The sequence below is a fragment of the Corvus kubaryi genome, unplaced genomic scaffold (genome assembly GCF_017639235.1).
Source record: "Corvus kubaryi isolate FWS band 111438036 unplaced genomic scaffold, C.kubaryi_AGA036_p1.0 37385, whole genome shotgun sequence".
NCBI lineage: Eukaryota > Metazoa > Chordata > Aves > Passeriformes > Corvidae > Corvus > Corvus kubaryi.
The window spans coordinates 25,390,415-25,403,303 of record NW_024581127.1 but is presented as its reverse complement, the minus strand read 5'-3'; the positions used below and the strand labels follow the sequence as shown (position 1 = coordinate 25,403,303).

The 12,889-nt window shown below is 38.2% G+C and overlaps 1 protein-coding gene across 2 annotated transcripts in view; it reads right to left on the bottom strand.

Annotated features, from left to right (window-relative positions):
- Window positions 1–3,269: 3,269 nt before the first annotated feature.
- Window positions 3,270–12,889, bottom strand: part of FAM91A1 (family with sequence similarity 91 member A1) — a 28,167-nt gene continuing 18,547 nt past the window's right edge. For both annotated transcript variants that reach the window (XM_042035918.1, XM_042035919.1), the window contains exons 18-24: window positions 12,146–12,259; window positions 11,150–11,222; window positions 9,776–9,925; window positions 9,189–9,296; window positions 8,806–8,929; window positions 7,690–7,759; window positions 3,270–6,368 (exon numbers count right to left, since the gene is read on the bottom strand). In XM_042035918.1, the coding sequence (XP_041891852.1) occupies window positions 6,192–6,368; window positions 7,690–7,759; window positions 8,806–8,929; window positions 9,189–9,296; window positions 9,776–9,925; window positions 11,150–11,222; window positions 12,146–12,259 (816 nt within the window). In that variant the 3' untranslated portion in view covers window positions 3,270–6,191. The remainder of the gene's footprint in view (window positions 6,369–7,689; window positions 7,760–8,805; window positions 8,930–9,188; window positions 9,297–9,775; window positions 9,926–11,149; window positions 11,223–12,145; window positions 12,260–12,889) is intronic.

Sequence of the window (12,889 nt, the reverse complement as noted above, 5' to 3'; positions counted from 1 at the left end):
CACGAGGCTGGTTGCCTTTGCCCAACTCACCTCACTGAAAACAAGTTTAGTGACCTCCTCAGGAGCTCCTGGCTTCACCAACTCAATCTTCAGGTTTGACTTAGATAATTTAATTATTTCAATGCATAAGCTCAAGTATAAAGATAGTCTCCAAACTGTCTTGTCCAGAGGAACAGGCTCTATTTTATCTTGTTTCACTCCCACCTCAAGGCACCTTCACCTCCTGTACAGGCATCCTCAAGACAAGTGCAGAACACTTGAATTATATAGATCCTGCCATCTGTTCAGTAATGGATCTCAGATGCATCTGTGCTGAAGATTAGAGATAAAAATGGAGTATCACCTTCCCTCTTCTGAAATATTATCACATGTGCTACCATGGATAAACCTTCAGTTTTGTCACTGACACCCATTCAATCCCCTCAAAACATATTCTGCATAGTTGTGACATCAGCTCTCTAGGAAGAGGGCAAGAAGTGTTGGTCTAATGAAGAATATGAGCCAACAAAATCACACTCCTTAGCCAAAGAAACTAATACTTTAGAAACTGCCGTATGGAAATTCAGCTAATAATACTTTCTTGGACTGCCTTGGAAAAAAGTGTCAAGGAAAAGAGCTCTTTAGTTAATCCATGAGGTCAGAAATTCAGAGACAGCCTAGACAAAATGCTAACCAGGATCAATATAGAGCAAGAAAAGCACAGAATGCTACAAAACTGAACTTCAGCAGTCTTCTAAATACAAACCCCAAATCTCTTTCTGAATCAAGTGGCTATGCTGATATCATCAGACTTGCCAGGCTGCTGAGAGAGTACCAAGTTCAAGAGAGAGGGTGCTCCATGCCTATTTTCTTCCTATGCATTAAAAAGAAGGTTTAAATTAACTCTTTCATCCTCCCAACCACAATTATAAAATAAATGTTCTGTAAGCAGCACTAAACCATGTTTCTCCTCCTTCTTCCAAGGTGTTTCAGACCCAAGTTCTCCATGTTGCTCAGACACTTGAGTCACACACATTTACTCATAACTGAATGACCCTTCCAGAGCTGGACTCCAGTGCTCCAGGAAGGCTGGGTTCAAGTATGCCTGCCCTTGTTGGATTTACAGCAGGTGAACAAACATGAATGTGAACCAGCTGCTTGTAAGTCCTATACCTCACACTGAGGTTCATGACTGCTTCAAAAGTCAGAACTCTGCCAACCTGGAGCTAATGCTTAACCTAAGAGATGCTGTCACATATGGCAGAGCACATTACAGCTGGTGAATGTCATTTGTTTCAATATTTGCCAAAGGCTTAGTCCTATTGTTTAGATAGTTTTATAAATAGCTATATGATATTCTGTATGTAGCATTTTAACCAAGTCAATTTTCTGAAGCCTCTTTATCGAGTAAGGAGAGCTGTGCCAGTTAATTATATAAAACTTTGCCTAAATAGTATTCACTAGCAAAGAACATGCACTTGAATACTTTTAATTTAAAAAAACCAACCAACCCCTCCAAAAATCCACTGTTTTTTCCTGCTACTCCTGTTGCTGGAAGTCAGGAAAATAGCAAGAGACGTGCTGACACCTACAGGACACTTGTGTGTCTAGAAAAGTCCTACTACATCACTCACACTGTGGTACAGTTAAACAAGCAGATGGCTTCAGAGTACACAGCTACTCAATCAGAATTAATTTACAAATGACTGGAGTAATACTTCATACACTTTTTCAACACTTTAATACATCTTGTGAACATACAATCCAGGCCAATTCATGCTGATTTTTTGAAGCTCAGAAAGCTCAAAAAATAAGCTATCAGAGTACTTTCCAATTCTGTTTATACTCCCTACTTCCCTGTCTGCTCACAACCTTGGCACTTATCATTTTTGTGTCTAGATTATTTCCCTTTTTTTTGGCAGGGGTGAGTAAGGAATGGTCCCTGAGCACAGGTAATTAAAAGATGTATTTCCATTTCTTTATTCTGTTAACAGCAAGCTCTATGACATAACAAGTCAGAAAGATGCTTCCCCCTTCTCCCAACACTTTTTCTAGACTATTATCCTTCCCCTCTCCTAGTCATTAGTTTCTTCTCATTTCCATTTTTCCCTAGCTGAATGTAATAATTTAATGTATCAAAGGTATCACAAACTAATGCCTCCATCAGTGTGATACTTTCAATTCACTTCTGTGCAATTCTGCACAATCAAGGACAAAGGAGTTTGCACAGAGGAGTCCTGCGCAGCCCTAAAGCCCTAAAGCCTGTGTAGCTGAGGGCAGAGACTCAGGTTGCCACAACCTGAGGCCATTGTCCCACCTCACTCAACTCTGTGTGTACCAGATGGAACCCTGAGCTCAGCACCTCACTGCAGCTCCACAAGGACTCCATGTTTCCAGGCCCAGCTCCATTCCTATACCCTGCCCAGCCCCAACCTGCCCTCACCAGGAGGACCATTTCCAAAAGATATCTTTCATACCAAGTAGCTCCTAAGAAAGCAATCTTGATTATCAAAGTAATCCAAAGCCATTTCCAAGAAGCGTTAAGAAGCTTGGCTTTGTTCCGGGGGACTGGGGGGAGGATTAACACTAGCTTCAAGTGCTGAACAATAAAACCAGATACATTTCTTTGTGGTGCAAAAGGAGCCTTGAGCTCTATCACGATGACAAAGTTAGAGACACGCATCAGGAGTTTTCCAGTGGAACAAATGGTGAAGAGGAAAAACATAGAAAAAGGTAGTTACATACACATTCTCAATAAATCCAGGCCAGAATAAAGGAAGGTTTAAGCACAAGGAGGAGGTTATTTGGTTTCTTTCAACATCTAGGTCTGTATTTCTTTTTTCATATTGACGCCAGATTCATTACAGTTATACTGCTAAAATGAATCCCCACCCTGCATGATCTTACATAAGGAATTTTGGTCTCATTTCTTTCAAGTTCCTAGTAAAAAACTGTCCATAGCCAAAGCAAACAGGTAAGACACCACATGCACAAGAGCCTTCAAATACCCAGCATCCAAAACTCCAGGTTTAGATTGTGGCTGGAGGAGATGCAGCATACACAATGCTCTTATCCTTCCCCTTCTCCTCACAGGTTAAGTACTTGGGATGGGAAAGACCACACTAGAAGAGAGGGCTTCCACTGATTAAACTGCATCTCTGCAGAACTGCTGGTGTACTGGGAAAAAGATACTTCAGTGACATTTGGTGGGCTTGAGCACTACGGTGACAGAGAGACATTTTAGAGCTGTGCCCAAGAATAAAAGTACTGCATGAGAAGGATGCTGCACATGGTTTGACCTACACCACAGTTTATTTGTAAACATTTGTTACATGTGCCAATAATTTAACTGAACACAGACTTTGTACAATTCAATGTGTAATATTAACAATGTCACACTAGAGGAGCACAACTGTATTCAGTTACAGTTGTACTTAAAACTTCCAAAATACAAACCATTTGAAACACTGAAGAAAGTAAGAGAAAATTTGAGAATAATGAAGGAAAAGAAAAAAGTGCAATAAGTCATGATCAAAAAAACTGAAAACAAATGTAACACACTTCTTAGCTGGCTCCTGAACATCTTCAGGTATATCCATCTAGCTTCAGTACTACTTGGGTTGTGCCAGAGCATGAAGCCAAGCTGTCTTCTGCAAGTTAAAAATCTTGCTGAAACAGAAACTTAAAACAGCTTCACAATATGTAATGCACGTGATTTTCCCCACAGTCAATAAAACTACCTGAAGAAATTGATTTAATTTGTCTTTATTTGCAAAACAATATAAAATAGATTCTTTTGGTATGAAGATCTTTGAGACCTGTTGGGTGTTTACACTGTATTTAAAACAAAAGTCACATAGTTTGAAGCCTGTTGACCATCTCAAGCACTGGTGCTGTACTAGTGTCAGGAATTTCAATAGACTTCTTTGGTTGCAATTTATTCAGTAAACATCAGATATGCAGATTTGAATATTTAAGCTCCTAAACTAGTGTTGAAGCCCCTAAATTAGGGTGGCTTGAGTTCTAAGAAACTGCAACACATCTGGAATTCTCACCATTAACTGTAAGATTTATGGGTATTAACCAACTCTGAGGAACAGGCTACTTTTATTTAGAAACTTTACTTTAGACAACCTAATAACAAAGGATATCCTTCACTCAGCAACACTGAAGAATATGCAGTGAGAACAGTAAGTTTTCATCTATTTTCAAACTTTTATACAACTTGCACTATCATCACTTTACATACTAGTATGGATAGTGCATGGCAAAATTCAATACAACATAGCAAACTAGCTCACCTACTGCAGCTCACAGTAGCACTTAAAGTAACATCTATAGCCCTGAAAGTGTAAGCCATCACCTACTACTAAGTTCCTCCACAGTGCCAGGTACTGGCCTAATCTCCACATAACAGTTCTCACAGTAAAGGTTTTCTCAGCTATTTCTAGCAGATTGACATCCAATTCCTCTTTAATTTACTTTGGAGGAAATAAGGCAACTTAAAAACTGCTATGGAGAATATGCATGTCCAGTACAAAAAGTCACTGTAGTGTAAATGATCAACTTTATATGGATAATGTAACTGTGACATATGCAGAATGCTACTAAGCTCAGCTGCTGCCGGTAAAATTCCAGAAAAAAACAGATGTAAGAAAGCAGCACTGAGCAAACTGAAGAACTATAGACTTTCAGTTTCTTACAGCACAAGTCCTACTCTTACACTTCAGGAATGCACGTGAAGCCAATGAAAAAGAATGGGATCTTCACAGTTGGAAATTAAGTCACTGCTTTATCCTATCATGGTACATTTGTCCTCTTCAAGCTTTTGACGTGTTTTTTTCATGCAGAACAGGACACAAACCCAAATGTTGCCATTTTTCTCCTTGCTGCTGTTCAGCACCATCTGTGCCACAGATCCTTGAGCTATTACGTGTAGCAGGATAGTAATGACAGGATGATAAAGTCTCACTTTTAGTTATGACTATTTAAAACAAGGCAGTTCTAGTAAAGAAGGGAGCTAGCAGAGAAGTCTTAACACACTGCATCGCTTGTTCTCCTCATGTGCTGAACGGGACAGACATTTTAAAGCTGGCAGTAAGTTGTTAATACCTAATATAAACAAAAGTAAAATCATGCTACATAAAGTCATCCCCTACAAATAAAGCCAGAACATTATTTAGATGAAACAGCTTACTGTTAATTTTTGTCATGATCAACAGCTAATAGTTCAAGGAACACAGATTCACTGAAGTTTCTGTCTTCACATCCTCTGCTGTTATCTTCCTTTGCTAATGACTGATGTGAAAAATCAAGACCTCTGTTCTTTCAAACATTAATCAACAGGACAGAATTAGTTATCTACCTTAAATTCAATTTATAACAACAGAAGTTTGCCCACAGGAATCATCACCAGCTTCAAATTACAGCAAAAGACTCCCAGTGGGATCAAATCTCAGACACTCCTGGTTTCACACCAAGAGGAGGATGAATCAATTATCATTAAGAACTCTGCGAACAGAGATAACCACCTCAAATCTTCCACAATTCCATACCTCCACCAAATACTGACAGGGGTGGAAGTGAACCACTCATCAGCAGTGGCCTTAGGTCATCAGCAGGACACTGAGTCTGCCCTAACTCAGCCTCCTCCTTCCATTGTACTGATTTGTCAAGGCCCCAGCATTAAGCTGAACTACAGAATTCAACAATCCTTAATGCCCCATATCATCATGATATTTTTATTTAATCAGTTGGTATCACTGAGCTTTCAGAGGAAGAATCAAATCTCTTACCTTTATACAGAAAGATTTTCAGTAATACAGTACAAAACTAAACAGAATTTATGTCTGAGTAACGAACATAGAAAACTACTATTGCAATTTTGTGGTGACAGCATAGAAATTTAACAATCATCAGAAAGCCTAGAAAGGGCATGTTTAGTTATAAAAGAAAGATTGTCTCAAGATAAAAATAGTGCTGACAGCTAAAAAGCTCTCTGTTGCAGCAAGATATGCAGTAATGAGTAACAAGTTCTAGACAGTTTAAGTACTTCCCCAATACTGCAACACAACACATTTTTGTAACACTACTTTTACATGGGTTATGCTTGCAGCAGCAGTACACTTCTTAGGGGTTGGCACTAGGAATTAACCGTAATAGGAGAAAGGCATTTAGTGATCAATGCACGAAACCTCTATTTGACTTGTTCCTTAGGTGTGGTTGAAAAAAACTGAGGAAGGGGCCCATCCATTCCATTCAGATAATACACCTTCCTTGAACATGAGATTCTTGGCAGGAAGAGGAACACCCATATCTGCAGAAATCGGCTGCAGAAGTGAACTTGAAGAACCAGCATCATGGAGCTGATCCAGCGTTGAAATACCTTCCTAAAAGCAAAAAGAAGAAAACCGTGTCTTCAAAGCAAAGAATATGACAGATTAATCTAATCTGCAAATACACTTTGAGTTTCTGAAGTGTGTTACTATAATCCAATAAATACCAAATAATTATGAAGTAAAAACAGAATAAACAAAATAAAATAAGCATACAGATGCCTCAGCTGCATCTGTGCATGCATAATTTGCCTTCCAACAAACCTCTAGGGAAAACTGGGACTTAAAACTGAAGACCTAGAAAAAATAAATGGAAATCTCTAAAATCTTCAGGACAGCTATCAGACTGCTATTTATCCTCTACCATGCTAAGATGGATACATGTATTTGGAGGCAATTACTTGACCATATGCTGAAGGTATTATTTCTCAGAAGTTTGGTTTTCTCATATTAAAACTCTCATCAGCACTTTTTTTTTCCCCCTTTCTACAGTCATCATGTAGAAAAGTGTATCTCAGAGATAACATCTAACACATTAGGACAGGAGTCACTTGAGACAGACAGTTGGTTTCAGGGCTTCAAACCTACTGGGAATCTCCAACATTCTCATCAAGAGACAGTTTCAGGATCACAGCGTCCATAACACTACCTGGTTAAATAACCTGCAAATTCATTATCTTATTGAAAACCCAGAGTTTTAGAGAAAAGTATCGTAAGACAGAGCAGCTAAGCAGATCCCATGTTACACATGCACATGGCTTGCTTCCATGCAGAATTAAGAGCAGGCTGCAGACCTGGCATTCCTCTTTGCTTACTACACAAGATCCCTATTTCCTACCTACACTCTTAAACAATCCTTCCAGAGTATGTCGTTTTATGTATTTATACTCATTGAACACTAAGGTCTAGAGGATCTTAGGACAAGTACAAAAATGAAATCCATGTTAATATATTTTTTTTTCTAAGGAAACACATTGACTTGAGAGGCAGATAAAATTAGCATCTCCCTGGTTAGCAGTAAATCTCTCCAACATATCCAAGCAGCCACCACATAACCAGCAGAGTAGGCTGTGTTACAGCAGGAGGAGTGAAGGACAACTCTGCTGAGCAAGTGTCCTAAAAAACAATGAAAATAATTACGCACCAGGAGCAACCACAGAGTTGATACAAGTATTAAGTGAGGCTAGAGAAGGGATAGAGAAGTACTTGCTTTGTCCTTCAAGTAGCACTTGAGTGCTTAATACTGGTACCATTTGAAGAAAAGACAAATAAAACAAACCACGTATGTTTCCATACACCCAAGAAAGGCAAGAGGGCAGAAAGGGATGACAGACCATACAGAATGATTAACATCTGGATTATTATTGCTTCTTACCTGGAATGAATGAACAAAATTAAGGACCTGAAGAGACAGCTTTCTACTGGAATGTAGGAGTTTTTGAAGGCTGGAAAAAACAAAAGAAAAGAAGCTATGGTCAAGGAACACAATTTTTCACTAGTAAAGTACCCATGTAGTAACTTGCTCACAAATAACTCCAGTAGTATCTAACATCATGTGACCAAGTTAAAAGCTTTCACACATAAAGCTTGATAATACGGTAATCACTGAAGAGGTGCTTGACTCATCTGCTCGAGTCTAGTCAGGTAAAAGCTATTTTCCACACTATTTATACTAAGTAAAATGAAACTATTGCAATTGAAAAATATTATTTTATGTAAGATACTAATACATTAGACTCATTCTTATATAGGACAGTCTGGTAACATGACTTTTATTAAATATATTAGTGACACACTGTTACAAGCAGGTCAACTACTGTAAGAACCTTGAGCTTATTTTCAAGCACCCTTACTTTTGATTTCCAGAATCATGCCTTAGGGGAAAAAAAAAAGCCACAAAAAATAATCCATAAAAACCCCCAATTCCCCACAAAACAAGAGAAACAAACCCCAAAACCCCATTGTTGAAAGAATAATCTTTCATAAAGAAAAGCTGCAGTAAAAAGCATTAGATAGCTGGATCATAAACTGTGACTAAACTGATCAAGTATGATACCAACAGTAAAGAAAATTTCCGTAAGAGCTAAATGCATTTTGCATCAAAGCATTACCAGCAAGCTTTCCTCCTCCACTACAGAACAATTAGGAGGAGGAAAAAAAGCCTGTGCTAGGCTAGGAAGGGAAAATGAGTAGGAAGGCACCCAAATTTACTTTTTTCCTGATCTGCTCATAGACAGTTTACAACAAAGAATTAATTTTTGCATTACAGAAACTATAAAAAAAGCCTAATCTTTATCTTACCACAACTAAGGACTACTTGTACTTATCTATGAGCCAAAAAACAACTCCCTTACACATCAGAATTACCTACTCTATAAACATAGCTCAGTTCTGCTTTATAGTCATGTAGTTGTAGGTATCTCTTCTTACAGAAGCTCCAGACATAATACACACTACCTGTTAAAGCTGCAGCCAATAAATTACAGCTCACCTTTCTTTTCTACATAATCCATGAGTAGCAATTTTTCTGCAGACTTTCTGATTCAACTCAGAGCTGAAAAGTGGAATGCCAAAGCATAATTCCAGGGGAACCCATTCCAGTTCAGTTGTGGGTACTACAGAAATAAAAACAAGAGATAACTGAAGTGTTAGGGAAAAAAAGGCAAGAAAGCTCATTGGGGGTCAACAGTCTTAGATCTGGATCCAGTAGACAGTTCATGCTTTTTGAAGACAGGTCATTTACTGAACTGCTCAAATATATAAGGGAATCTGAAGAGGAATTTAGCATTGGACTTGCCGCAGAGAATAATCAATGAATTCAGATCCCTAAAAACAAGGTAAATGTTTAATACAAGCCGTTTGTCATGTTTTTACCTTCAAGGCTTTGCTTGACTGCAGAATCCATTGAGGGTTCTTCTATTACCATCTCAAATGATTCTGTGCTCCCATTTACATCAGATCCTGATGCTAGTTCAGTCTCTCCTAAAGGCAAAGTAATTCTTACATAAACACAAACATGAATGTAAGTTTGGTTGCCTCTGCCCAAGGACTATAAAGCTATAAAACTGGAAGAAGGGATAGAGAGAAACATAGGGCCTGACTCATTTTGGGACTGAAGAGTTATTTAGGGATCCTCAACACTTATGAAAGATTAAGTTCTGGCATATAAAAATGACACAATTTGTTTGTAATATTTAAAAAAGTATTTTTTCCCTTCACTGACTGTTCTAGTTCAGCCATTTATCAATCTCTATTTGGTATTTCTGAGCTAGTCTCAAAGAAGAATTGGGAAGTAAGCCTACTGCCAATAGATTTACACTCAAAATGGGTTCCTATCTGTGTTGGATAGTATTTTGTAGAGTTATAAATCAAAGAATTTAAGCTTATGTTCACCTTTGCTCAAGTAACTGTATGTGAAATTAAGGGGACACAGACAAAAAAGACAATTATTGGTAACAAACCTCTTCCATCAGAAGCATCACTCAGCTTTCTGTTAGCACATTGACTTGAAGGATTCAACATTGTGACATAGCCACAAAAATGCTGCAAGTCCACTTTGTTTCTCAGTATTTTTAAAGCCGTATGAATGCCCATGTTCACACGAGAGAAGGCTAAGGAGGAAACAAAACATACTCCAGCTTACAAGAGGTCTCCCCCATAACCATGTGGTTCCTCTCTAGGCCAGGTTAAGTTTTTTATTTGGATTTTTCCTGCTTGTAATGCTGCATCTTAGTGATCACATTGTTATATATGGGATAACAACAAGCATGACATGGTATTTTATAGTACAGTAATAGAGCAAATGAGAAAGAAAAATGCAAACAGAAGACAATCTCTCCCTCCTACATAGAGATATTCAGACAGCAGAAATGGCAAGGTTCAGCTAGGAATCGGGTGTCCAGCTCTTTCAGTGCCAGAGTCTTTTATGGCAAATTCAATGCAAGATATATGCTTCACATCTGAAATTCTGAAGAATTAGAATACAGCATTAGAGCTTAACAACAGATTTTAACACTGAGCTGTTCATGTCAGGACTTGAGAGATTCGAACTTCAGGGTTTCTTCCACTGATACTAAATGAAAAACCAGACATGTCAGAGAGTACAAACATAAAAGTAACAAATTTTGAACCTAGTAAAAACTAAATGAGGAAGTTAATTTTATTTCTAATTGTGCCAGACTTTTCTAAGTGGTAGCTTAAAAAATTTTAGATTTTGTATCTGGAAATTCACACTTTTATGGCAGCTCTCACTTGGAGAGGTTATGGCCTCAACTTTGCAAAGCTTCTGTCCTACTCATCAAGGAGTTTTGGGAAGATGTTAATTCTTGCCTTTCAAAATCAGTTGAGCTAGGCAGACTTTGAAGGCATAGATTTTGCTAGCAAAACTTTTCCTGGGGAAGAAACCTCCTGGTAGTAGGTTCCTGGTGCTAATAATCAAGGTTTGTTCAGTTATGTTCTCACCTAACAGTCAAGAAATGCTCAATGTAATATATGGAAGAATTATTTATGCAGTTAATAAATATGCTAGTTAGTAAGTAAGTAGGCACAAAGAAAGATTTAGAGGTATTTGTGGAAGTTACTTCTTTACATCTGTGTTAGGAGGGAAGAGAGGCCAGAAAACAGATTCTAATTAGGTCAGAGAAGATACAAAGGGGAAGGTGATACCTCTAAGCTCAGAACAGACTTGTCAACCATTTAAAACTTACCATTTTCTCATATGACTCATAAGATCAACAAAATTTGTTTTAAAAGGATTATTACAACCTTACTGCACAAGGTGATGTGCAATAGATGTGTAATGTAATGTAGAAATTACACAGAAGATGATCAGTTACCTCCCTGTTGCTCAGCTTCATCAAAAGGGAAAGGTATGTGCATTGTTTCTCCCATTCCATGCATGCCATGCCCCTGAACATCAAGAAATTAAATTAGGAACAGAAAAAATACTCATCAGCTTAGCTCAGTCTCACTTGTGCTCCCTTTTAAGGAGTACCAGCCAAGTTGATGAAACAAACAAATGGAGGTATTTATGCATTAAAGGTCTTCCTTAGCAGAAACAACTGAAGTACCCCACCTATCCCCTTAAAATGCATGTGGTAAACACAGTGAGGCTAAGTTTCACTGAAGAGGAGCAATTTTTCTCTCCAATTACTGGCTACAAAAGTATTTTCTAAAGGCTGAGCACTTCTGGAGCAAAAGGGAGCTTCCACCCCTGCATACAGAACATTTTTCAGCAGTCACAGGCTGCTTATAAGTTGGCCTTTGAGACTGTGCAATTTTATGTTTGTAACAATATTAAAACATCTGTTTATTTAAATGATTAATTCAAAGACTATTTCAGCTGAACCAAAGAAATTGTCGAGGAAGCCATTTTACTTCTCCCAAATAGAAAAGTTCAACCTATTCTGCTGTTTATGATAAACAGCATGTTTTGTTCATACTTTACTGTAAGAGCCTAAATACCAAGCAGTCTGAAAAGGCGCATTTCTTCAGTAACAGTTCATAATACCGGTTGGTTACCTTGTGTCACTGCTGTCTAAAAAGCTTGTGGGCCCCTTGCTTTCATTTCAGTTTACTATCTCCCCTACTTTAGCTACCAAAACTTGTTATGCTTGCCCACAAAACAGTAACACATACATAATGTGAATTCTGTCCAAAACCCGTGTCTTAACCACCACTGAATCACAGCAGCACTGCCCACAGAAGTTAAACATATTTTTCAGCTCTTGGCAAAAGTGCAGCTCTTCTACATTGTTAATAGCCTCTACCATGTAACAGCTTAACTCAAAAAATTATGCAGGTTTTCATCATTTATACAGAGCACTCTGTACCTGAATTAGAACAGCAGAATGTGTTAAAGCATCATTCAACATTGTGAGCACATTTGAAGTAGGAACTACTCCTGGGTCATGACCCCAAGATGTTATTAGTAAGCGATCATAACCCTGGAAGAGAGAAATTCAAAGTGTTTATTGTAGTAATGAATTATCTAAGCACATTAAGTGAAATACAAGAGTTAAGCATTAGTATATTGTTACAACTAGGAAGTTACCATAGGTAACTACAGCTCTACAGTCTTGTACTTGGAACCAAGGATCACTCATGTTTGTACTCCTGGTAAAGACAGAAGTTTGCCAACCTCAAAGTTAAGATGCTATTCTGGACAGGAAGTATCTGCCACCAAGTCCTGTAGAGCTACATGGCCATTGCAGCAGCCTTCTAGCAAACCGGAGATGAATATAATCCCACATAAATTTCAAGGAAAATATAAGATGGATAAACTAACACTCCCAGCAATGAACAAAGATAAATCAACCCCCAAAACACCTATCAAGGGCAGGGTGGGAAACAGGAAGACAAAACCACTAATTAATTTCCTAGTGTCTCAGTTTTCAAGATTCAATTCCACTGCATCTCCATAAGATTTCTAGAAACCTCTTGACAGTTCCCTAAGAAAATGACATTACAAAACAGCAGCAGGAGAGAGCACTCATATTCCCACAGAGGAAAAAAGTCCAGACTGGGAGATCATTTAGTTCAAGAAAATCTGTCCTATCAGCACATTGAGATTCATG